The sequence below is a fragment of the Anopheles coluzzii genome, chromosome 3, assembly GCF_943734685.1.
Source record: "Anopheles coluzzii chromosome 3, AcolN3, whole genome shotgun sequence".
In the NCBI taxonomy this organism is placed as follows: Eukaryota; Metazoa; Arthropoda; class Insecta; order Diptera; family Culicidae; genus Anopheles; species Anopheles coluzzii.
The window spans coordinates 69733715-69759499 of record NC_064671.1 but is presented as its reverse complement, the minus strand read 5'-3'; the positions used below and the strand labels follow the sequence as shown (position 1 = coordinate 69759499).

General features: G+C 48.5%; 7 protein-coding genes across 7 annotated transcripts; 3 read left to right on the top strand and 4 right to left on the bottom strand.

The window, feature by feature from the left end:
* Nucleotides 1-11: 11 nt before the first annotated feature.
* On the bottom strand, nt 12-1094 carry LOC120955568 (distal membrane-arm assembly complex protein 2). The gene is made up of 2 exons (XM_040376554.2): nt 558-1094; nt 12-483 (listed from the first exon to the last, which is right to left on the bottom strand). Exons 1-2 carry the CDS (start codon nt 977-979, stop codon nt 69-71), a joined length of 837 nt encoding a protein of 278 aa, XP_040232488.2. The 5' UTR covers nt 980-1094; the 3' UTR covers nt 12-68.
* Nucleotides 1095-1472: 378 nt separating this feature from the next.
* Nucleotides 1473-6832, top strand: LOC125907521 (uncharacterized protein K02A2.6-like). Its single transcript, XM_049610317.1, has one exon. The coding sequence runs from the start codon at nt 1980-1982 to the stop codon at nt 6534-6536; it is 4557 nt and encodes a 1518-aa protein (XP_049466274.1). The 5' UTR covers nt 1473-1979; the 3' UTR covers nt 6537-6832.
* Nucleotides 6833-7110: 278 nt separating this feature from the next.
* On the top strand, nt 7111-14053 carry LOC120957424 (serine/threonine-protein kinase PITSLRE). The gene is made up of 3 exons (XM_049610321.1): nt 7111-9977; nt 10065-10550; nt 11542-14053. The coding sequence occupies exons 1-2, from the start codon at nt 7218-7220 to the stop codon at nt 10167-10169; spliced, it is 2865 nt and encodes a 954-aa protein (XP_049466278.1). The 5' UTR covers nt 7111-7217; the 3' UTR covers nt 10170-10550; nt 11542-14053.
* A 1995-nt stretch (nt 14054-16048) lies between these two features.
* LOC120955031 (peroxiredoxin 1) lies at nt 16049-18804 on the bottom strand. The gene is made up of 2 exons (XM_040375491.2): nt 18614-18804; nt 16049-16979 (listed from the first exon to the last, which is right to left on the bottom strand). The coding sequence occupies exon 2, from the start codon at nt 16962-16964 to the stop codon at nt 16374-16376; it is 591 nt and encodes a 196-aa protein (XP_040231425.2). The 5' UTR covers nt 16965-16979; nt 18614-18804; the 3' UTR covers nt 16049-16373.
* A 1642-nt stretch (nt 18805-20446) lies between these two features.
* Nucleotides 20447-22019, top strand: LOC120955027 (1,5-anhydro-D-fructose reductase). The gene is made up of 3 exons (XM_040375486.2): nt 20447-20771; nt 20899-21066; nt 21156-22019. The coding sequence occupies exons 1-3, from the start codon at nt 20697-20699 to the stop codon at nt 21888-21890; spliced, it is 978 nt and encodes a 325-aa protein (XP_040231420.2). The 5' UTR covers nt 20447-20696; the 3' UTR covers nt 21891-22019.
* Nucleotides 22020-22818: 799 nt separating this feature from the next.
* LOC120955029 (1,5-anhydro-D-fructose reductase-like) lies at nt 22819-24074 on the bottom strand. The gene is made up of 3 exons (XM_040375488.2): nt 23966-24074; nt 23197-23892; nt 22819-23118 (listed from the first exon to the last, which is right to left on the bottom strand). The coding sequence occupies exons 1-3, from the start codon at nt 24038-24040 to the stop codon at nt 22930-22932; spliced, it is 960 nt and encodes a 319-aa protein (XP_040231422.2). The 5' UTR covers nt 24041-24074; the 3' UTR covers nt 22819-22929.
* A 146-nt stretch (nt 24075-24220) lies between these two features.
* Nucleotides 24221-25776, bottom strand: LOC120955030 (prostaglandin F synthase 1-like). Its single transcript, XM_040375489.2, has 3 exons — nt 25397-25776; nt 25159-25326; nt 24221-25089 (listed from the first exon to the last, which is right to left on the bottom strand). The coding sequence occupies exons 1-3, from the start codon at nt 25469-25471 to the stop codon at nt 24391-24393; spliced, it is 942 nt and encodes a 313-aa protein (XP_040231423.2). The 5' UTR covers nt 25472-25776; the 3' UTR covers nt 24221-24390.
* Nucleotides 25777-25785: the final 9 nt, after the last annotated feature.

Below are 25785 nucleotides of genomic sequence, written 5' to 3'. Positions count from 1 at the left end.
CAGACAAGACATTTCAGCTAGCTATGGTCATTTTATTCGGGGGAAAATTTAGATTTTCCTGTCCCTATTCATTCACTCGCCACGACACGCAGATTAGGATTCCATTCCTCTAGCATGGCCACCGTCAGCTTCCAGTGTATGTCCTTTTCCGGATCGTCGACCAGCAGCACCTTCAAGCTGGGCAAACGGTACAAACAATTCAGCCCCCGGTGGGTAACGGCCGTCCCGCGCAAGTTTAGCCGCTCCAGCGAGGGCAGGACGTTGCCGGAGATCCGATCCAGATACCAATCGTCAAACCGTGCCACCTTCTCGAAGGACAGATGCTTCAGCCGGAGCAGCTTTTGGATGTTTTCCATGCCTTCGTAGAAGAGCGTCATGCCGTCGCAGCGTACCTCTTCCAGCACCATGCCCGGGATGTGGTGCCGCGGTAAGTCATACTCGTCGTCTTCGTCTTTCTGAATCCATTTGTCACTTCCGCGGAATCTATAAAAAAACGGAAAACCAAGTAATGATTGAGCATGGAACCAATCCACATGCTGTTACACAACCGTTCTTACCGCACGGATCCACCCCGATGCACGATAAAGTGTGCCGTGGCAATGTCGTCCCCGAGGGTGGCATGCCGCTCCGGGATAAACTTTTGCATGTGCGCCTCGATGGTGGTGCGACGCTTCTGCCACCATTCCAGGATGGCCGACGGCGAGAGGTCGATCGGTTGTTGCATCTTTTCCACCAGCTCAGAGTTACGGTTTTCCGACGCGAACAGTTTGAACGCGCTGTAGAAGCTGTCCGGCCGATCGGAGTACGGTGTGCGCCACTGGAGACGCTTTTTGTCTTCCTGTATCTTTTTGCTGATTTCCGGATCGAGATCGGGAGTGGGGCCGATGGCCGGAGGCACATCGTTTGTGGGGCCTCTGTGAACGCTGGCCCGGTTCAGGGTGGACAGTCGGGTGGTGGTGCTTCTGACTAGCTTGTACATTATTTCCAACTTGTTAATGGTAAAGATTAATTAAATTATTATCCTGCCGGCGACACAAAAACGCACGGGAGCAGCTCGGCTGCCGGTGGACCGAAGTGCTTTTGTTTACGTTTTTGCACTGACACCAGTATCCAACAGAGTGACCAGAAATACCGATTTATCTGTATTCCTTCCGATTTTTGATATGCCTATTCACTGACAGATGAGCTTCCTCAAAACTACCGATTTTTCATTTATCCTACCGAAAATCACAGATTTTCTCATAATACTGACCAAAAAGTCAGAAAATATTTTTTTATTATTGAACTATAAAACTCAGCTAAATAATCTAGTCAATCTAAATTATCCAGCAAAAATTTAACGACAGCACGTATGGAAAAATCGTATCCGATGGAGCACTGCAGCGACTCTAAGCGGTCCCGTGGAGCCCCGAGAAAAGGCTTGGAATTCCTAATACAATTATCAGATCGACACTTCAGAAAGACCTGCATTTGTATGACCGCTGATCCAAATCTAATCCATATCCTAGATGTTGTGGAGACGGACAGCGTCGCGCAACATTGTGGCTCTGGGTTGTTCGCAGAGTGCGACAGCCCTGGACGTCACCCGAGCTGTCCGTCGAGGGCGACCGTGTGACGGAGCGAAAGGGCCGCGCCATCGCGGCTAGGGCACGACGGCCGTTCACCCGGGGCATTCGGTTCTCGGGTGATCAACGAGTGCGGTAACCGTTACGCGGCTGCGCCGAGGTTTTTACGTTTCAACAAGTATTTAATGTGTTAGGAATAAAGTTTTCATGTTTTGTTTGTAACCTTTTAATTGTGCTTAGTTCAGTGGTTTATTCAAATAAGTGAACGTACATCCGAACACAACAGTGGCGACGAGGAAAAAAAAAAAGTAGTATAGAGATACATACACATAGACACATAGAACTACAGTGCAGTGCAGTGAAATTCGGACGCCTTGGTGAATTGAAGTGAAAATTAAGCGCAAACGGCGAAGGATGAACAGCCCCGAAAACTCCGCTGCGGATGAGCAGCGTCGAGCATCCCAACATTGGCCAACCGATTTCGGCGCCAGCACCTCGCAGCAGCATCATCCGCCTCCTGGACAAAATGGAACTGGACCGCCATCGCAGAATGTTGCCCCTGCGCCATCATTTTTATTCCCGGGGGCAATGCCATCTAGTAATGAAGCAAACACGGTAGTCCAAGTGTTGCAGCTTCTTAAGCAACAAATGGCACAACAGCAGAAATTAATGGAGCAGCTGATGAGTCAGCAGCAAGTTTCGTTCCAGCCGCAGCAGATTGATCCGCCTCCGCAGCCAACCCCCAGCAACCCCGAACAAATTTTGGACACCATTGCGAACCAAATCGTGGAATTCCGTTTCGAACCCGATTCGGGAATAACATTCGAGGCCTGGTTCGCCCGCTATGAAGAGTTGCTGACCAAAGATGCTTCAAGGCTCGAAGATGCTGCCAGAGTTCGCCTTCTGATTCGTAAGTTGGGTCCCACGGAACACGAGAGACTAACAAATTTTCTTTTGCCTAGCTTGCCACGCGATTTCACCTTCGACGCCATCGTGGACAAACTAAAAAAGCTTTTTGGCAAAATGGAGTCGCTTCTCAGCAAACGTTATAAATGTTTCAACATTACAAAAGCACGCTCGGAGGATATGCTGACCTTCGCCTGCCGCGTAAACCGTGCTTGTGTAGATTTTGAGTTGTCGAAAATGACGGAAGATCAACTCAAAAGCCTGGTGTTCGTGTGTGGCCTCAGGGAAGACGAAGACGCTGAAAGCCGTACTCGCCTTTTGTCTCGCATCGAGGAAAAATGTGATATCACTCTCGAGCAGCTGTCTGCCGAATGCCAGCGAGTGGCTAACCTTAAGAAGGACAGTGCGATGATTGCTGATTGCGGCGAACGTGTTCTAGCGGTAAAAAGCAATCATCAACGACGTTATCCGTACCAGCCGCGGAATCAGTATGAGGGCACGTCTCATTCACACTTCCAGTCGAGCACCAATGGAAGGCGCACACAGCAGGGATGGGAGAACAATGAGAAGGCAAAATACGACAAGCCTAAAAATCCTTGTTGGCTGTGCGGAGAGCTACATTGGATGCGTGACTGTACGTTCACCAATCATAAATGTCGCGACTGTGATCAAATCGGCCATCGTGAAGGATGTTGCAGCACCGCAAATCGACGTCGCAAATATGTCCACTACAACAATGCAAACATTCGAGTCGTAACAGTGAACGTCTGCCAAGTTCAGAAGAAGCGAAAATTCGTCACGGTTGTCATCAATGATCAGCCGGTGGAACTACAACTTGACACCGCATCCGATATCACAATAATTAGCCAAAGTCTGTGGAAGCAATTAGGGAAACCACCTTTGGCCAACTCTACAGTGAAAGCTAAATCGGTTTCTGGAGCAAACCTGCAAATAGATGGCGAGTTTCAGACAGATGTTAGAATTGGAAATACGACTCGCCAAGCTACCATCAGAGTCATCGATGCGGAACATCTTTTACTTGGCGCAGATTTAGTGGAGCTTTTTGATCTAGGCTCCATTCCGATGGACGCTTTCTGTAACAGCATCTCTACGGAACCGGTATCCAAAGTGCTCGAGCGAAAATTCCCAGCCGTCTTCAATGGTACGGGGCTATGTACCAAGACTTGTGTCCAACTTCAGCTGAAGGAAGGTGTTCATCCGGTGTTCTGTCCGAAGAGACCGGTCGCATATGCGGTGCAGGATATGGTCGATAAGGAGCTGGATCGATTGGCGGAAAGAGGAATAATCTCTCCCGTAGATTATTCGGAATGGGCAGCTCCAGTGGTTGTCGTCAGGAAAGCGAATGGGAATGTGCGACTCTGTGGCGACTACTCTACCGGATTGAACTCAGCGCTTCGGCCTCACGAATATCCACTGCCCCTACCGGAGGACATATTTGCTAAATTAGCACACAGTAAGTTATTTAGCAAAATTGACCTATCCGATGCATTTTTGCAGGTTGAAGTCGACCCTCGCCACCGTCCACTACTCACCGTCAACACACATCGTGGACTGTACACCTACAATAGATTGCCACCGGGAATTAAGGTAGCTCCAGCAGTCTTCCAGCAGCTTGCAGACACTATGTTAGCTGGAATCAGCGGGGTATCCTGTTACATGGACGACATAGTTATCGGGGGCTCGTCAGAACAAGAGCACGATGCAAATCTATCAGAAGTATTGAGGCGGATTGAAGAATACGGTTTTACGATTCGGGCTGAAAAGTGCGCTTTTAAGGTAAAACAGATTCACTATTTAGGATATATAATTGATACAAACGGCATGCGCCCCGATCCTGCAAAAATAGAGGCTATTACGAGACTACCAGAGCCTACAGACTTGACAGGAGTTCGTTCATTTTTAGGGGCTATAAATTATTATGGCAAATTCGTGCCCAACATGAGGGAACTGCGCTACCCCTTAGATAGCCTTTTAAAAGCTGATACGCCATTCCGTTGGACCAAAGAATGCAGGCAATCATTTAACAATTTCAAAACGCTGCTCTCGTCAAATTTGCTATTGACACATTACGATCCAAAACAGAATATAATAGTATCTGCAGATGCATCCTCAGTTGGTCTGGGAGCCACTATTAGTCACGAGTATTCGGATGGTTCCATTCGTATAGTTCAGCACGCATCGAGAGCGCTCACCAAAGCAGAAAAAGGCTATAGCCAAATCGATCGCGAGGGTCTGGCAATCATATTTGCGGTCACCAAATTTCATAAAATGATTTATGGCAGACGTTTTAAACTCCAGACGGACCATCGTCCGCTGTTGAGAATATTTGGTTCGAAAAAGGGCATACCAGTATATACGGCTAACCGACTACAACGATTTGCACTTACTCTTTTATCGTACGACTTTGATATAGAATATGTCCGTAGTGAATCTTTTGGCAATGCCGATATTCTTTCTCGATTAATACGAGCGCACGAAAAACCGGAAGAAGACTTTCTGATAGCTTCAGTGAGCTTAGAAGCTGAGGTGAAATCTATCGCTGCTAGTAACCTTGGGGCTTTTCCTATAAGTTTCGATGCAGTCGTTTGTGAGACTAAATCAGATCCCCTGTTAAGGAAGCTTTACGAATACGTGCAAAATGAATGGCCAAGAAATGCTACCATCAGCGGCGAATTATCGCAATACTATCATAGGAAAGATAATCTCTCAACAATCGAAGGCTGCATTTTATTCGGAGAGAGGGTGGTCATACCCGAAAGACTAAGAGAACGCTGCCTCCTTCAGCTTCATCGAGGACATCCGGGTATACAGCGAATGAAGGCGATCGCTCGCAGTTATGTATACTGGCCAACAATTAATGATGATATTACTGATTGTGTAAATGCTTGCCATCCTTGCGCCCTTGCGGCCAAATCACCTAATCACACAAATCCTGTACATTGGCCAAATACTAAAACACCTTGGGAACGTATCCATGTAGACTACGCAGGGCCTCTTGATGGCGAATACTTTTTAGTAGTGGTGGATGCATTTTCTAAGTGGCCTGAGATTATCAAGACACAAAGCACAACCTCGACTGCTACCATCGGAATACTCAGGAGTTTATTTGCGCGTTTTGGCATGCCGGTCACACTTGTAAGTGACAACGGAACACAATTTTGTAGCAGTGAATTTGAGGAATTTTGCCTGCGTAGTGGTGTTCATCATCTTACTTCTGCCCCGTACCATCCGCAGTCGAACGGACAGGCGGAAAGATTTGTCGATACGTTCAAGCGAGCTCTGGCCAAGATAAGAAATAGTAGAACGTCTCTGCAAGAATCTCTAGATATATTTTTACAAACATACCGGACGACTCCTAACTTCCAAAACCCGCAACATCAGTCTCCAGCGGATGTAATGTTTGGCAGATCCATTAGAACATGTTTTGAGCTTCTTCGTCCACCTTCCAAAATGCAGTATGAATCGTCTATGAATACCAGCAGAGTTTTTGCGAGGGACGATCTGGTTTACGCGAAGCTTTATCATCGCAATGGTTGGAAATGGGTTCCCGCAGTGGTAGTTCAGAAGCGCGGCAACGTCATGTACAAACTAAACACAGGTCAACGGATGATTATCAGTCATGTGAACCAGTTGAAGCGCCGCGGCAACAGCATCGAGCAGCTTGATACCGAAACTGCATCCGCGTTACCACTTGAAGTGTTGCTAGAGGCATGGAACCCATCGTCATCGTCATCGTCATCGTCATCGTCATCGTCATCGTCATCGTCATCGTCATCGTCATCGTCATCGTCATCGTCATCGTCATCGTCATCGTCATCGTCATCGTCATCGTCATCGTCAGCGTCCGTGTCGCAGCCCATCTCGGCTAACAGTAGGCCGCAATCGTCATCAACAGTACCTTTGAATCCCGTTTTACCAGCACAACCAATGGAACCGGTCCCGCATGCTTCTCGTTCGCCGGAATCTAAGAAGGTACCTCTGCCTCGCCGCTCTTCTCGTATAAGAAGAGTTCCGCGAAGGCTCCGCCCGTACTTTCTATCCTAAAGCGGGGAGATGTTGTGGAGACGGACAGCGTCGCGCAACATTGTGGCTCTGGGTTGTTCGCAGAGTGCGACAGCCCTGGACGTCACCCGAGCTGTCCGTCGAGGGCGACCGTGTGACGGAGCGAAAGGGCCGCGCCATCGCGGCTAGGGCACGACGGCCGTTCACCCGGGGCATTCGGTTCTCGGGTGATCAACGAGTGCGGTAACCGTTACGCGGCTGCGCCGAGGTTTTTACGTTTCAACAAGTATTTAATGTGTTAGGAATAAAGTTTTCATGTTTTGTTTGTAACCTTTTAATTGTGCTTAGTTCAGTGGTTTATTCAAATAAGTGAACGTACATCCGAACACAACACTAGATAAAGGATGCATTTTCTCGTGAGATGGAACATTCGTTTTGCTCATTAGCATTACCACCCCCCCCCCCCCCCCTTGACACTTCTTTTTAACTGAGTTTCCAGTTAAAACCTACCGAAAACTACCGACAAAATCTGAAACTCATTCCGAAAACTACAGATATAATTTTGGAGCTACTACCGAAATCTGCCAAAATAATCTGGCCACACTGACGGCGTCGTTCTGGTTGTCATTCTGGGGCGCATCGTTGCCGTGCGGAAGAAAACACATTCTGTTGTGAAACTCCCGTGAGTTTTTTCGGTGCATTTTGTGGCTAGAAAAGAAAATCATGAGTGATGCCGAACAGAGCGAAGATGGACAAGTGATGAGCGGCGTCGAGCTGAGCCCATCGGACGACGAGGAAACGACCGACTCGCTGGACATCAAACCACCGCAGGCGAGCAGCACCTACTATGGCATGAGCAAGCGCAAGGACAGGAAGGGGAAGGATCGACGGCACGCCAAGGACCATCTGCGCCATCACATGATGATGGAGCGGGAAGGTGACCGCGACCGGGACCGTGGCGGCGAACGGCGCGTTGACCGTGGAAGCAATCGGATGGAGCGGGAGCACTACTACCGCGAGCGGGAGCATCATGCAGCCGGCGGTCGTGAGCAGCACCGACACCCAGGGCAGGGGCAGGGCTCTTCATCGCGCTCGGGAAGTGGACGGGATCGAAGCGGCAGCGGCAGAGAAACCAGCTCCCGAGACAAACATCACTCGTCGCGGTATGAAATGAACCCATTCTACGGGGAAATGCGTGAAACGTATCACAGCAAGCGGGAACGGGACCGGGACCGCGGTGAGCGGGAGCACCGGGGCGAGCGCACCGACCGAGAAAGGGAGCGTGAGCGAGAGTACAACGAAAAGCAGCAGCGCCGGGCGGAAGAAAAAGCGACCGATCCGGAGAAAATCATGGAAGATCTGCGCACCCGACTGTTGCACAAAAAGAACCGGCGGGACTCGAAGCGTGGCACGGAGGGAGGCCGCGAGCGTGACCGGGAGGCAGAACAGATGCACGCGGAGGAGGAGGAATACTATGCGGAGAAGAGGGAACGCCGCCGGGAGCAGCATCTGCATCGCCGGTACCGGGAGGAGGAGCAAGCAAATGAAGGAGCCGCGAGGGAACGCACACGACACCATGACGGCGATCGTCGGCGACATGCCGGGGAGGTGGTGGAGGTGCTGGAAAGCCCCGACCATTCCCACTACCACCAGCAGAAAACGTCGAGTGCACCCCGCACGGCGGAGGAAAAGGAGCAGGAGGAGCGTCGGGCGAAGCTGCTGGAAGCGGACCGGGAGATGCTCCGCCGGAAGGAGCTGGCACGGGAAGAGCTGGAGGCAAGGCGGCTGCGCAAGGAGGAGGAGCGTGGCAGGGGCATCGAGACGGAATCGGAGGAAGACACCGACGAGGAGGACGACGGGGAGATGGAAGAAGAGGAGGAAGAAGAGGAAGAGGAGCGCCCGTCGTACGAGGACGATGACGTTGAGATGGTACCGGAAGATGACCGCGCACGAAGAACCGCCGACCAGCGGGGTACGAAGCGTCGAGGCGAACGGGGCAGAGAGCGAAAGCGGCACCACCGGAATCGACATGCGTCCTCTCACTCACACACCAGCTCATCGCACGGTTCGGAGGAGGACGAACGGGACGAAGAGCATCCACCGGGAAGTCCGCTTTCGGTGGGCGATTTGGCAAAATCGGATCGTCGCCATTCCGGCTCGTACAACTCCCAGTCCCGATCGCCAACGAACTCACGTTCGGGTTCGGAATCGGGCTCACGAAGTCGTTCGCGAAGTCCTCGGCGGCACCGTCGGCACGAGGGACGTGATAGTCGCAGTCCAAGCAGTCGCAGCCGCTCGAGAGAAGAAGAGTCAAGAAAGCGTCCAACTGGCGGCGGTGGAGGTGATGATGAGGGAAAGGGCGAGGAAGGAAAAGCGTCCGGCGAAGCAAAACCTGCGGTCGGTGAGGAGGAATCGAAAGAGGTGGAGGTTAAGGATACACTTCCACCGTACTATCCGGGCATACAGGGTTGCCGCTCGGTGGAGGAATTCCTCTGCCTCAATCGCATCGAGGAAGGCACGTACGGTGTGGTGTATCGGGCGAAGGACAAACGCACCGAAGAGATTGTCGCCCTGAAGCGGCTAAAGATGGAGAAGGAAAAGGAGGGCTTCCCCATTACGTCCCTTCGGGAGATTAACACACTGCTGAAGGGGCAGCACCCGAACATTGTGACCGTGCGGGAGATTGTGGTCGGCAGCAACATGGACAAAATCTTCATCGTGATGGATTACGTCGAGCACGATCTGAAGTCGCTGATGGAAACGATGAAGCACAAGAAGCAGGTCTTTCTCCCCGGCGAGGTCAAATGTCTAACGCAGCAGCTGCTCCGGGCCGTTGCCCACCTGCACGACAACTGGATCCTGCACCGGGATCTGAAAACGTCCAATCTGCTCCTGTCCCACAAAGGCATCCTGAAGGTGGGTGATTTCGGGCTCGCCCGCGAGTACGGTTCCCCCCTCAAACCGTACACCTCGATCGTCGTTACGCTCTGGTACCGGGCGCCCGAACTGCTGCTCTGCTGCAAGGAATACTCCACCCCCATCGACATCTGGTCGGTCGGTTGCATCTTTGCGGAGTTTCTCTCGATGGCGGCACTCTTCCCGGGCAAGACGGAAATCGATCAGCTGAACCGCATCTTCAAGGATTTGGGCACGCCGAACGAAAAGATCTGGCCGGGCTACAACGAGCTGCCGGCCGTACAGAAAATGACCTTCACCGAGTATCCGGTGTCGAACTTGAGGAAGAAGTTCGCCCATCTTACGAGCGAGCTGGGCATTTCGCTACTCCAAGGCCTGCTGACGTTCGATCCGAAGCAACGGCTGACGGCGGAGGCGGCCCTGCAGCACAACTACTTCAAGGAGCTGCCGCTGCCGATCGATCCGGCCATGTTCCCCACCTGGCCGGCCAAGAGTGAGCTCGGGCTGAAGAAAGCGCTGGCCTCCAGCCCCAAGCCGCCGAGCGGTGGTGGAGAGTTTAAAAAGCTGGTAAGTGGAAGTGACAGGGACGCACACTTTTCCCATTCGGGAGCAGGCAAATATAATTGTTTTATGCTTCGCTTTTCGCTTTTCCAGGGCGATGATGCCGTGCCGGACAATGCGGGCTTTCATCTTGGCGGCACGACGTACGCGGAATCGCGCCAGCTTGCCATGGGACCAGGGTTTAGCCTGAAATTCTGAGGGCACGAGCTGTCATCCGGGTTCGGGTTGAAGTAGGCTGTGCGCACCCAGCACTACTTGCACCGAGCACCGGTTGACACTGGGACTGGCGGGCTGCCGCCGTCGTCCAATACGCGATAGAATCGAAATTCCAGACACAATTAACACAATAGAAATGAAAAGTGAAATGCAGAATTTGGAAAGGCCAACATTACAAGGAAGTTAGTTTTTAAAACATGAAAATTAATACAATTTACATTAGTGTTCTTTAAAAAGAAAATTGTTCTTAGAGATTTCATTGAAAAAGACGAAAGTGGATTGGTTGCATTCGAAAGGAACGTGTTCAAAAGAAGTGACACCAAACAACCCGCAGAGAAAAGGCAGAGCAGAGTGTGCTAAATCGTGAGTACCATCCATCACTATACAAATTCTACTAAATTTCCTACGTTTAATTCCCACGCTATTTCCTTCGCTAATTCCTACACTATTCCTAGTATCGGGTATGATTTGTCGACTGAAAATGGAACTGCTTCGGTTCCAAACCCGGAACAAGTATTCGAGTATCGTTCCGAATCCAACATTCGGAACAGTTCCAGGAACTGCTGTAGAAAACAAATGAAATCGTGAGCTATTTTTGGATCGGTATAGGTTCATGATCTATTCCTGGGCCGGTATGGGATCAGTATCATTTCCAGTACGGGTACTGGTACGGGTTCATGATCGGTTCTAGGACCAGTATAAATTTATAAGCAGTTGTAGGAATGGTATGAGTTCATGATAGGTTCCAAGCATATTTAATACCGGGTATAGTTTGTCGACTGAAAATGTATAGTTGGTCGGTTCCAAACACGTAACAAGAATTCAAGTATCGTTCCGAATCCAAATCCGGAACAGTTCCAGGAACTGCTGTAGAAAATAATTGAAATTGCGAGCTATTTCAGGATCGGTATAGGTTCATGATCTGTTCCTAGGCCGGTATGGGATCAATATCATTTCCAGTACAGGTATGAGTTCATGATCGGTTCTAGGACCAGTATAAATTTATAAGCAGTTGTAGGAACGGATGGTGTTGTGTACAGAAACGGTGCAGTGTAACCGCGACTCGATGCTGTCGTGCAACTGACAGCATCCGACGTCCGAATGGCCGTTAAGGGCTTCGGGAGCGATCGGGCTACCGAGGGTCGGCACTCGATCATAGGCCGCGACCCGACACACACAACAGTCCTGTAGAATATATGTTATTTATATTAGAATATAAGTGGTTTATACAGAAGAGCCGCGTGTGCCTAAATATCCTCAATTGTGCACCAGTCCGAAACACAAAAGTGGCGACGAGGTTCTAATTGTTTGTTGTTTCGTTTCATTTATTCGTGTGAAAATTCCGCGACCCAAGCGGCGAAGGATGTCCTCTGAGGAGACTGGTGCCATGGACGAGGAGATGCGTCGTTCATCGCTAGGGCTAGCTAGCGCGAGTGGAGGGCTAATTCCGCAGAACGGTGCGATGCTGCAACCCAACGTGCATCTTTTGGGCGACCAGCGCATTCTCGGTGGTATGCAGCGAAGTGAAGATGCCGCGCCGTTGCAGATACGTGCGCAACCGCCATCGCAATCCGGGTCATTGCCACTGTTCCACGGTGGTCAGGCGCCATTGCTGTCAGCTCCAACGGCGCCATCGCAGTCGGCTCCCGCACAGCAGCACCAAAGTACAGGTCCGTATTTGAGTGGAAGTGATAATACGATGATGCAAACGCTACAGCAGCTACAAAAGCAGATGGCACAGCAGCAGCAGCTTATAAGTGAATTATTATGCCAGCGTTTAAATAACTTAGGTGCGTCTACGGCCGCGGTACACCCCGAGCAGATCATTGACACGTTAGCGAGAAATATAACGGAATTTCGTTATGATGAGGAAGGAGGTGTAACGTTCGGTGGGTGGTTTGCGAGATATGAGGAGCTGTTTAGGAAGGATGCGGAGCGTATAGATGAAGCCGCGAAAGTCAGGCTGTTGATGAGGAAGTTAGGTCCGGTTGAGCACGAGAGGTACACATCGTTTATATTGCCCCGGAAAGCGGGAGATTTTTCATTTGCGGAAACGGTCCAGAGGTTGACCGAGTTGTTTGACACGCGAGAGTCGTTGCTTAGCAAAAGGTTCAAGTGCTTGCAAATAGCGAAAAATAAGAATGAAGACCATATGTCATATGCGTGTAGGTTGAACAAGGCGTGCGTCGGATTTGAGCTTGGAAAGCTTACAGAGGAACAATTTAAGTGTTTATTGTTTGTGTGCGGGTTGAAGTCAGAGCACGATGTTGACTTCCGTACGAGGCTGCTTGCGCGAATAGAAGATAAAGCAGATATTACGCTGCAGCAGTTGTCGGCGGAGTGCGGCAGGATAGTTAACTTAAAGAAGGATAGTGCCATGATCGAGTCCCCAGCACATGAGAATGTGTTGGCTGTACAGTCGGAAAGACACTTACAAGTCAAAAGATCGCAGCTAGATCAGCGTACGACGCAGAGTAAGCCCTGCTGGGCATGTGGGGATAACCACTGGCAACGTGATTGCCCATATCGTACTAAAGAATGTTTTAAGTGTAGGCGGATAGGCCACAAAGCTAGTCATTGCAACAAAAATCGAAGGAAATTTAGGCATCCTGAGTATGGCCTCGGATATGAGGAACAGGAAGGGAATGTTGCACAAGTGGTAACTGTGAGTGTGCAGAGCGTAGCATCTAGGAGAAAATACGTGGAGATTAGTCTCAACAACAAGCCAGTTCACCTGCAACTCGACTCAGGGTCGGATATTTCTATCATAGACATGCGTACATGGAAACAAATAGGGAGCCCCCGGCTCAAACCCCTTTCCGTCGCAGCGAGAACTGCTTCAGGAGCTGGTCTTATGCTCGAGGGTGAATTTCTGTGTGAGGCCACACTAGGCAATGTTACGGCTGAAGTAACCATAAGAGTGGCAAAACATGATCTTATGCTATTCGGTGCGGATCTGTTTGAGTTGTTGGGTCTGTGGTCAACACCCATTGAAAGTTATTGCTATAGAGAGGGCAGAAATTTAAAGCAGCATGATAGGCTTGATAAAAAACAGACCGAATGTCTAGTAGCTAGTATAAAGGCTGGTGATGGCATAGATTATGCAGCAGGCACGGGAAATGCAATTCCATTCCTTTACAATGAGGTGGTTAAGCCCATGCAACGTGATACAATGCTGCGCAGATTATATAGCTATGGCAATTATGAAGGTCGAATAGATAGCGCCAATTACCTTCGTAAACAGCCCTCGCCGATAATTTGTCACGAAGCGTACCAAAGAAAAGGGAGACACGTGAGGTCGCAAGAACCTTAGCGTAGGCGTAAATAATGATTCATAAACGGGCATATGAGTTAAAGGATCCCTGGCGAGAGGGTACATGTCTCAAAGAAGTGCTAGAAATTAAGTGATACAAGAATGGAAAATAATGGTATTAATTTACGGTAGGATGTTTTAATGGCTGAGGGTAGAGTTTCTGGAACAAAATAGCCGTCACAATTTTTAGCATTTTAGCAAACCCAGTTTTAGCCATCGTGGCACAACATTCCCCTAGCATAGTCTGCGCACGTGAACAAATGAATGGTCCACCTCGCCGCTCTTCTCGTGATAGAAGGGCGTCGCGCAGGTTGCAGCTGTACCAGCTGAATTAAGAGAGGGAGATGTTGTGTACAGAAACGGTGCAGTGTAACCGCGACTCGATGCTGTCGTGCAACTGACAGCATCCGACGTCCGAATGGCCGTTAAGGGCTTCGGGAGCGATCGGGCTACCGAGGGTCGGCACTCGATCATAGGCCGCGACCCGACACACACAACAGTCCTGTAGAATATATGTTATTTATATTAGAATATAAGTGGTTTATACAGAAGAGCCGCGTGTGCCTAAATATCCTCAATTGTGCACCAGTCCGAAACACAAAAGATGGCTTCATGATCGGTTCCAGGATCGGTATGGGTTCATGATAGGTACTTTTTACAGTAAAGGAGATCTTTGAAATTTAGCTTGACTCTGTAATCTGGACAAAAAAAAATAATTCTTATAAAATCTGTAGACTCACTAATTCCAGTGTTTTAAATGAAATAAATGTTATAATTAGACGTCACATGGAACAACAAATGGTAGAAATGGCACGAAAGGCGAAAGTTCCCACACAGCTTATGCACACTCTCTGCTGATAATAACCCGCTGTGGTGTCCCAAATGTGTCCACCCGTGAGACCCCATGACCGTGACAGTGATAACGTAGGCCTTGGAGGGAAAAGTGAAAGAAAAACGAGTCAACCACAACAGCGCGCCATATTTTATCGCGATGTCGTCCGGGTTTTTGGCGCCCCACCCAAGTGCATGATGCACAACACCAAACACACCTCACACACGGTGGAAGTAAAACCGGTTCATTTTAGCATTGCGTGTTGTTTGCATCCATCCCACCTACCCATTCATGCCTAACGATGTCCACTTTATCAGTGGCAAGTTATCGCTCATCGCGCCTCACTGACCGGTAGACACAGGTGGTTGTCTCGTGGCTCATTACATATCATTCTTGCGTGGCTTGCTCTCCGCTTAAAGCCCAGTGTGAGAGGTTATCGAAGGAGGAAGACACTCGCCAGGAATGTGAATAATTGGGCGAACCGCTAATTATCAGGCATTTGGTACAAAACGGGTGAGATGGATTAGCAAATCGCCCCGATCGTCTATTGTTTGAACTAGTGATGGGAGCTCGGAATCGGACCTACCCGATTCCGATTGGAATCTGAATGGAATCGATTCAGTTGAAAGTTGACTCCGAGAAGCCTTAATCGGTAATCAGTTCTGGAATCAGAATCGGTTCCGAAATTAGAAGCGACCTGGGAATCGCAATTTGTTCCGGTAACGGAATCAGGATGGACTCCAGAAATAGAAAAAGCTCCGGAATGAGAATCAGTTCAGAAATCAGTCCGGGAATCTACATGAGAATGGATCGTTCACAAGTAAATTTCTTTCTTTGCGATTCTTTGCGGATATCAATACGCAGCATCATTGGACTCAAACTCCTAAGCGTATGGAGATGCCAAAAGCGACTCCGATGTCAATGACGGATCTGATTTCAGAGCCAATTCCAATTATGATTTCGAAGCCGATTCCGAAGCTGATTTCGGAACCAATTCCGAAACTGATTTCGGCACCAATTCCGGAATCGAATCCAGAAAACTTTGGAGCTAGCCGGAATCGATTCCGATTTCATGTTTCCCATCACCATCCCATCACATCATAATGAAATGTGTTTCAATTATTTCTTGAGTGTTGTTTCAAACAAGATACACACGCTATCGTGTTGTTTCATTGTCAACCCCTTAGGTCCCTCAGGCCACTTACTAATTGAGTTGTTTGTCAATCCTCGCCGCGCTTGGCGTACTTCTAATGGTTCGCTCATGTGTATTCGAGAGTGACCCGGTGTGCTAACGACAGAATCGCTCATAATGAAGTGCACTTTTGTAGCGATGTCATCGTTTGCATATTCCGTATGGAAAGGAATGCTAATGAGGCGCGCGTGTGGACATCGTGGAACACAACGGAAGCAAAGACGACCAGACCGTGCAACAGCAGCGCGCAAAAAGCATGATTAAATTTGTCAAATCGATACAAATGCACCGTTCTGACGAAACAACCTGGGTAGGACCTTTGGCTTCCGGAAGAAGTCTCTCGAATTTTTGTTACGCTTATCGGATAAGAGACTGTCGCGCTATCAAGCCCACAAAACGTGACCACCAGCATGAATAGTTCTTATCGCGGACGAGTCGGGGACCTAATTTCGCAATGTGACCGATTATTTAGTGGATCCGCGTAGCGTGGTGTGTGCAATTCAAACTAACCCCTAACACATATATTATACAAAATAAAAATCAATACTTTATTTCCATTTTATTGCTCTCAGCTCATGGAGGGGGGGTTGATGATATTCTAAACATCTAAACAGTTTCTGTTTTGATCCTCGTATTCTTCTCATTAAAAGAGCATTTTCTCCTCCTCGCAGGTTCAACCTGTGCGATTAGCCTCCTCTTCTCTGGATGATGATTTTTAATTTAATGCCGCGGTCAGAGGGCGATGATGTATTCCCGTAAAATAGATGATATCACGCGGAAAGAATGTATGTGTGTGTGAAAGATTCTTCTGTTCTTGTTCGGCTCAACGTATTCCCCACAAACATCCTTTTAGTTGACGGCATTGAAGTAATCCTTCGACTTGTGCGGATCGGCCACCATCGTCTTGCTGCCGGGCTTCCAGTTGGCCGGGCACACCTCGCCGAACTCATCGGTGTAGCGGAACGCCTCCACCAGGCGCAGCGTCTCGTCCACGCTGCGTCCGACCGGCAGATCGTTCACCGTCACCTGGCGCAGGTTGCCCTTGTCGTCGATGATGAACAGGCCGCGGAACGGGACGCCCGACTCCTCCTGCAGCACGCCGTAGTCGCGCGCGATCTTCATCGACTTGTCCGCCAGCAGCGGGATCTTCAGCTCACCCAGCCCACCCTGCTTGCGGGGCGTGTTGATCCACGCCAGATGGGTGAAGTGGCTGTCCGTCGAGCAGGCGATCACCTGGCACTTCTTCTCGTGGAACTCGTCCGCCCGGTCGGAGAAGGCGACGATCTCCGTCGGGCAGACGAAGGTAAAGTCGAGCGGGTAGAAGAACAGCACCACGTACTTGCCGAGGTAGTCCGACAGGCGGATTTCCTTGAACTCACCGTTCACGACGGCGGTACCGTTGAATGCGGGCGCGGGTTTCTGGAGCTCCGGCACTGGCATGATGAGATTAGTTTACTGTATGAAGAGTATGAGAGAGAAAACAGGGAAATTAACCATTAAATTGCCACGAAAACAGCATGTTGTACATGAAAAGTTAAAGTGCTTTCGTCCCATCTGCACTGCTCCCCACTGTAGCCGCATAAGAGCAGACCGGTTGTGTTGCAGCAGCGTGAGCAACGCTTGCCGGCAGTTGCGTAATTCCAAAAGCTTTGCTTGCTCCATTGTTCCCATAGTTACAACACGGGGGAAGGTGGAGCGGATTAGTAAGCGGTTTCTATTCCCTTCTCTCCTTCGTGCGTAGGCTTTGAGAGTGTGTTTAAGCTCTCCATTTAATGTTAGTTGCGTCAAATTTTATGGTTCAATTATTACTTTATTTTGTTTTCTGTGGTTCTGATTAATTCTGATGACGCGAAAGAGCCACCAGAGCGCTTGGTGACTAATATAGTTCCCTCCAGAGGCAAAAAAGCTTCTTTGGCACACAATGAAAACCCCCTTCACGGCGGAAAGTACAGACATAGCGCCATCATGGATGAGTGATTCGTTCGGGCCGACAGCAAATGTGATACTTTCACTTTTCAACCCGAGAACCTTCCACATCACACTGCGTCTTTTCCGACGGTCGTCAGCTCTCATTGCTTCAAACCATCCATTAAAAAAAGCCTAAAGGAAGTCGCACAATTCGCTCCCCATCGGTCGCCGGTAGGAAGAAATGGAGGCAACAAAAAAAGATGGCGTGACACGGAGGTGATCGAAGATCGTGATGGTGGTCCCAGTAGGCCGTCAATCGCTCTCGTGACGTTGAAAAGGGTACGCGTGTAAAGAGGGGAGCTTCTCCTCGCAACCCCGGGACTGTCCTAATCTGTTCCGCGGGACAAGACAGCCCCCGGAACACAATTACAAAGCTCCTCTCTCTCTCCACTCCATTTGCTTCTAGCAACATCCAACGGAATGTATTATACACACACTCACACAGCCAGACACACCGGAAGATTAGATGGAAGGGAGTTGAAGAGGGGAAGCTAAGAGGGATGGTTAAGGGGGAGAACGTCGAATGATTCAAAACTATGGTTGCAGTAGAGCGTGGTCTGGTCCTCCTCTCTCCGCGTTATCGAATGTGTAGAAATTGCTAGAAGCTGAGCATTTAACCCCCCTACTCCACACTCCATTTCAGCTTCCCCCCTTTTTTCTGGATTAGGGGTAAAGATTTGTAACAATTGCCATAGAAACCGACTGGCCAAACCCTTGCAAAAATCATTCACCCTTGGGGGCACTACCATCCGCTGCCTAGGGAAACAATGGGCGTTAAGCTCCACACTGTAAAGTGTTTCGATGGAAAATCGATTAAATTCCGATGGTGCTGATGTTTGCTGTCCGCGTTGGCAATTAGAGAGGAGCAAAATGGAACCTATTTTTTTTGCATCGAACAAAGATGAAATTTTGGCGTCACTCGAATTACACGTCGGCAATGGCGTCTGGATGCGGCTACAAGAGCATGCTTTTAAAGCAAATATACCGGCTTGCCTAGTATAGTGCTAAATGCTTTTCTAAAATCATTTTCTTATCCTTTACCACTATTTCATCATCCATCGCAGGCTATTAAATTAAGGAACAAATATGCAACCGACAGAGTGAAATGGTTCAACAATTACCTGCAGTGAAAGAACACGCACGTACAACGCAGGAAAAATTTGCGACAAAATTACGCAAAATGCCGGTAAGACGAGCGACAGACACACACGCACACAGTCACACACACGTACGGCAAAATTCACGGAGCGAAGCAAAGTTGCTTGCGTTCTGTTCGGCGGAGATTTTCTTCTGAACACACACTGAACAGGTCCGCCGCCGGGCTGGTCATAATTTGTAGTGGTGGGATTCGCTCGCGCCGGTGAAGGTGCACTTACACCTAGCGCAAGTACTGATCGGGTGAGAAGAGAGAGAAAGAGAGAGAGATAGTGAGAACGTTGGTTTTTGTGTCACAGAAGGAGATATGATTTCTGAAAATTGGAAGTTCTGCTGGCATTCTTCTAATTTCCGCAGACGTGTAGCTGGATCGAAATAGCAATTGATTGTTTTATGGCTTCTGGACACCGTAAATTTGTATTTTACTGTAGACTGGCAATTGAACCTATCTACACTACATATTCTCCTGTAGTTCGGTTCAATAGAAGTTTGTGCATGAGTGAAATTTGTTTGGCAATTATAAAGTTTGGGAACTGTAGCATAAGCTATAGGTCGATCATTTGTAAGCACTGTGTAAAGACAATTGTCGCTTTTTGGCCTTTGTTTTACTGCTGTACTAGGTGACCGCTAACTGGAGGCGTTTTAAATGGAGTGCTTTTTAACTGGAGGTTCGCTAACTCGAGTGTTTCTTAGATAAAAAAAAACACTTAAACGTTAAAACATGAAACGTAATTGCAAACATAGCCAAAACACCAATTTAGGGTCTTTTGCCTATGTTTGCTATTACTTTACGCCATCACACGAATTACTATAGTTTATATCAACATAAATGAAAGCAAATGTGACATATTCTTTCAAGTCAACGCCAATGAAAATAACCAATCCATAGAAACGTCACTGCAGCTAGTGAATATTGTTCGCTAACTGGAGTTTGTTGACATCCCAGTCAGAGGTCATCTGCTGTGTCTCTATTCTTGTCGTTTTTCTACCCTGGCCAATAGTTAGAAGTGAACTCATTAAACTCTTGTTAACATTCTATGGGGTTAATGGTTCCATGGATTCACTCCATTAGTTTCCCATCACTTGTGGATATAGAGTTCCAAGGATTAGCAATGTTAAAATGATGTTTCGGCAACGTTATAAAAGCATATACAGCATCCAATATTTACGAGCAAATTTAGTAATATGCCATGGGTAGGAACGGATTAAGTACACAGACTAAGCGGTCTAGGAACCTCGAGAAAAAGAACCAGCTGCTCACGAGTAAATTTGCGAAATCTAAACGAAACATCTCACCAGTGAGCGCGCTGCCGAGAAATGAGTTTTTCTCGCTGCCTGTGAGCGGGCTGAGAAGTGTTCTCACTTCTCACTTACATCCATTCTCGCGTAGTAGAAATGAGGCCGCAAAGCTTCCCAAGGAGCATTTTGCGCATTGTCAGCAGCAGATAGACCAAGGTGTATATACACAAACCATTCAAACGAGGGAAAACATTGGGGTTGTTTTAATTTGAAAACATTCCAAACAATTGCACAAAATATGCATTTTTCGCATAAAATAGTATTCCAATTCTTTCCAAAAATACTGATGGCGTAAGCCAATATTTTTGATTTTACTATTATTTTCATGAATTATTTCCACTAAATTAACATCATTTCCTTCGAAGATTGCTGCTGACCAGTATAGCTCAGCTAACATTCAATATCTAATTTACATTTCATTTCCCATTTCAGCCAAGCATTCCACACATAGAGACAACCAAACATGTACAAAAAAAAAAAACCGTACACCGGCAACAAGAAGGGAAGCTTAATTTATGCGATTATCGCCCACACTGTCAGCTGCAATTCGTCGCAAACGATCAGTAAACACATCAGCGGCACATCGACGGGGCAAAAAAACACGCATCGTCACTATCTGCTACTCGCACACACTCCCACCGATCAATAGCGATAGTAGTAAGACGCATCTAACGCCCGACCCCGGGCACTCATTCACTCCCGATTCACCGATCTCGGCGGACGTTTTCGCACAGGTATCGCTTCGCTACAATGGCCCCAAAGGTTCCATCTGTTCGGCTCAACAATGGCCTTGAGATGCCCGTTCTAGGGCTTGGCACGTACTTGGTAAGCAGACGAGCACGATAACCAGTCAACCCAGGACATTATCAACTCGCGCCGTGTGATAAAGCGGGCAGAGGATGCTGAGTAACAAAATGTAACGACACACAAAAAATGCTTATCATCGTTGCAGGCCACCGAAGAGGAAGGCATCGCAGCGGTAAAGATGGCCATAGACGAGGGTTATCGCCACATCGATACGGCGTACTTCTATCAGAACGAGAACCAGGTCGGGCAGGCGGTGCGGGCCAAAATCGCGGAAGGGCTGATCAAGCGGGAAGATGTGTTCATCGTTACGAAGGTTCGGCGCGCGATACCAAACCCGTGTTCGTGTTCGTGCCTTCTCCCCTTCTAATCTAATAAGGTTTATGGTGCGTTTACGTATTGTAGGTTTGGAACACTTACCACGCCCCGGAACATGTGGCCGAAGCGTGCCATCGCTCGCTCGACAATCTCGGCCTGGGCTATATCGATCTGTTCCTCATCCACTGGCCGATGGGCTGGAAGTTCTGCGGCTGGACCGGGGACGATCTGCTGCCGATGAACGCGAACGGCAAATCGATCGATTCCGACGTCGACTATCTCGACACGTGGAAAGCGATGGAAAGGCTGGTGAAGGAGGGCAAGGTGAAGAGCATCGGCGTGTCGAACTTTAACAGCGAGCAGCTGACGCGTCTGCTGGCGAACTGCGAGATCAAACCGGTCACGAATCAGGTCGAGTGTAATCCGGGCATCAATCAGCGCAAGCTGATCGAGTTCTGCCGGCAGCACGACATTGTCATTACGGCGTACAGTCCGCTCGGTAGGCCAAATATGGCCGATCCGGTCGTCGGTACGGCGGGCATTCCGAAGCACGCGCTGGACGATCCGCGTGTGATTACGATTGGCCAGAAGTATGGCAAAAGTGCGGGCCAGGTGGTGCTGCGGTATCTGATCGAGCTGGGCACGCTGCCGATCCCGAAGTCGTCCAAGCTGGAGCGTATCCGGCAAAACATTGACATCTTTGACTTTAGCCTGACCGAGGAGGAGATTAAGCTGATGGACGGGTTCAACACGGGCGGCCGGACGGTGCCGTTTCACTTTAGCAGCGAGCACAAGTACTTCCCGTTCAAGCTGGAGTACTGAGGGAATAGATCTGATGGCTAATGATTCACCGGAAAAAAGGTCACCGTGAATAGTATTCAATCCGTTGTTGCTTTGGTAAATAAATGTTACTGCACTCTTTGGTGTGTATGTGTGTGCCATGTGACGTAATCGTAATGATTACTATTAATTGTGCCCTTCCGCCCTCCGAAGCGTCCGAATGCTCGTCGCAATCATCGTAAAAGGGTGCAATTTGTTTTGCTGAACGATGCAATCAGAGCCAGCGCCTGCTAGCAGAACTTGAAGGGCATCTGTGTTTACCTTTGATTTGTTTGTTTGTTTGCGAATAGCGCCCCCCCCCTCCCCCAACACAGTGCACTACCGGGTTGTTCGTCCGAAGAAAAGCGTTTAATAATTAAGTTCACAACAGAGTAGGCTTTGGTTGTTTAATGTTTTTTGTTTGTCACGCGGAACTAGCACGTGTTCTGCCTGTTGAGCGGTCTTTTAACCAAAATCGTTACATCAATTACATCTTAATTCAATGATTCATTCCGATAAGATAAAGGCAAAACAGTTCTGTAACAAACGAATTATAGGGACAGGAAGTTGCCATATTTTGTGTTCCAGTTAGTAACAATTTGTATTTTTTTTACTCCATTAATAATACTTTATATTTGAATTTCAGTTCAAATACGACATCCAGGACTGTACAAACAACGCGAAATGATGATGAACACCGTTAAGGACATGGCTTAACAGTGCGGAAGTGAAGTTACAACGTATCCAATTACACTATAAATAGAGCCCGACCAATCCCATGCTTTCTACGAAAGGTAAGCATTTTATAAATTTAATCATCATAAAAGTATAGTAAAAATAGATTGAAATCCCCCCTCTGATAAGATTATTAGACGATTGTTTGCTAGGGCAACCTTAAGTGGGTTGATCAATATTGATAAAACTATTGAACCAATACTCTTCAAACATTGAACCATTTTTATTAGTAAAACCTGTTTAAAAAAACTCACCAATTTCCATCACCTGTTTTCAAAAAATTGCTTTTAATGCGACCCATATTGCCTTAAAATTCTAAATCGAACGGATAGTACTTGTGGGACTTGAGTGGCAAGAATGGTATTGTGCGGGCCGAATGGAACGAGGCCAGATATTCAATCTCCTCGCCCGTTAGCTTGAAGTCACACACGTCAATGTTTTGCCGCATGCGTTCCTCGTTCGTCGAGTACGGAATCGGGATGGTTCCGATGTCAATCTAGTAGGCAGGAAAATGGGAAAAATGAAGTCAATTTCATTGCTTTTAGGACATTTTCTCTATGCAATTCCAACTCACCAAATAGCGCAGTATCACCTGACCGCCCGTTTTGCCATACTTGCGCCCAATTTCCAGCACCTTCGGGTCGTCCAGCGCGTTCCGGTTGCCGTTCGTCGTACGGTGCGGACGTCCCATCGGCCCGTACGCCGTTACCGTGATGCCCCGTGCCTGGCAGAACGCAATCAGCTTCCGCTGGTCGTAGCCAGGGTTGGCTTCCACCTGATTGTTGACCGGTTTCACCGTCGCTATCTGGAGAATGCGCTCGATTTGCTCGCTGTTAAAGTTGGACAGTCCGATGCTGCGTACTCGCCCGCCCGCGGTGACCAGCTTTTCCATCGCCTTCCACGTCTCGACGTAGTCCACGTCGGAGAGGAGCATATTGCCGTCGGCATCCTTCGGTTGCATGTCCGCATACTCGTACCCGGAGAATTGTACTCCCATCGGTGAGTGCATCAGGAAGAGATCGATGTACCCGATGTCGAGCATGTCGAACGAACGGCGGAATGCTTCCTCGACGTGCTGCGGATCGTGAAACGTGTTCCACAGCTTGGTCGTCACGAACACGTCCTCCCGGCGGATCACACCCTCCGCTATCTTGTCCCGTATCGCCTGTCCAATCTCGACCTCATTCTCGTACAGGAAGGCGGTGTCGATGTGCCGGTAGCCGAGGTCGATCGCTTTCTTTACCAGCTCAACGCACTGGCCTTTTTGAGCCTAAAAATACAAGAAAATGTGTGTAAATTTTCGTGTCTTTGAGGACACACGCACAGACACTGCCGTTTCTTACCAAGTACGTCCCATAGCCGAGGACCGGGATTTCGTACCCATTGCTAAAGCGAACCGTCGGCACTTGTGTTGACATTGCGAATAAACAGCTGATGCCTGACGTTACCGGTCGACGGTGTATCGACGCGTCAAATCCCCCTAGAGGTTGCCCTAATATTGACTTTTGGTATTTTACATAAAAATAGGAAAATTTTCAAAAAAATCTTGAAATGCATTTATTTTAGTTTGATAATTGTGTAAAACAATTTAGAAAATTATTTTTAAAAAATATTTTTTATTTTCTGGATTTTTTTGTATACAACCGTATCGTCTTATCGCAGGGCTATAAAGTCATTGAGCGATTATCTTAAAACCTTATTAATTTTGTTCTTCCCCCTTGTGTGCACACTGATAAAGATTTACTTCCGCCTTCAACTCCAAATGGGCTTAAAATTCCGCTTCAAACGGATAGAACGGATGGGCCAATCCCATCTCAAACTTCACCAACCGCTCGCCCGTGTTGAGCGCATCGAGCGTAACGACCTCTGCCGGTGTCAGTGCAAAGTCAAAGATGTTCAAATTCTGCCGAATACGGTCCGGATTGCCCGACTTTGGAATCGGCACAGTACCGATGTCAACCAGATAGCGCAACAGTACCTGGGCTGGAGTTTTCTTGTACCGTTCCGCAATTTCTACAACCCGCGCGTCTTCCATTGGATGTTTGGAGCTTTGCCCGTCTTCCGGACCGAGCGTACTGCCCGGCCGGTACAGTGGGCTGTACGCGGTTACGATCACGTTACGATCTTTGCAGAATTTGATTAATTTTTTCTGATTCAAGCGTACGTGACACTCGATTTGATTGGTTACTGGGGCCACCGACCCGTTCTCCAGAACACGGCGCAACTGTTCGGAATTGAAGTTGGAAACACCCAGGCTGCGAACGAGCCCCGTATCGAGCAGTTGCTCCATTGCTTTCCACGTGGTGACGTAATCTACGTCGGTAAGAACGGTAGTGCCGTTCGAGTCCACCGTAGCACCGATCGGGCTGTGCATCAGGTACAGATCCACGTAGTCCACGTTGAGTTTGGAGAGTGAGGCATCGAACGCTTCGCGCACTTGGGCCGGTTCGTGCGATGTATTCCAGAGCTAGAATTAGGGTTAAAAATAGACTTACTTTTGACTTTTGGCCAACACAAGCAGGGTGCATCAACTGACCTTAGTGGTAAGGAAAATGTCCTCCCGCTTGATGGTACCGTCGGCAATCTTTTCCCTTATCGCTTGCCCAACTTCTGCCTCGTTCTGGTACAGCGAAGCCGTATCGATGTGCCGATAGCCGGCATCGATTGCTGTTTTTACCGCATCGACACAGTTTTGTCCCCGGAGCTGGAAATGAAGCGTGGAAATGACAAAATCGTCACAATCCTAATGATTTCTTGCACTCAATTCTACTCACATTGTAGGTGCCCAGCCCAAGGACGGGCATCTTTTTCCCATTGTTCAGAGTCACTAGTGTCGCTTTCGCGTCCATTTCACTTTCTCACGGCTTGCTTTGGTTAATTGCACTCAGCAAACTGTACTAAACGCCCTCGCTGCGATGTTGGACAATTTATACTAGCAGGCCATGAAGCGTATGCACAACCGCAAGAACATCCGCCAGACTTTTGGTGTGGACTAAAAGTGAAACAAGCCGTTCGGTGCGGTTTGCTTAATGCGAGACAGCATTATCAGCATGAGCAGGCAAAAAAAAAATGAAACGAGGGCACAATCTGGAGATTTTTCTGGAGGTTCTTCTTGCGGGTGTATCTTACAAAACTGTTATTGTGATGCAGTCGAGATCTGCAG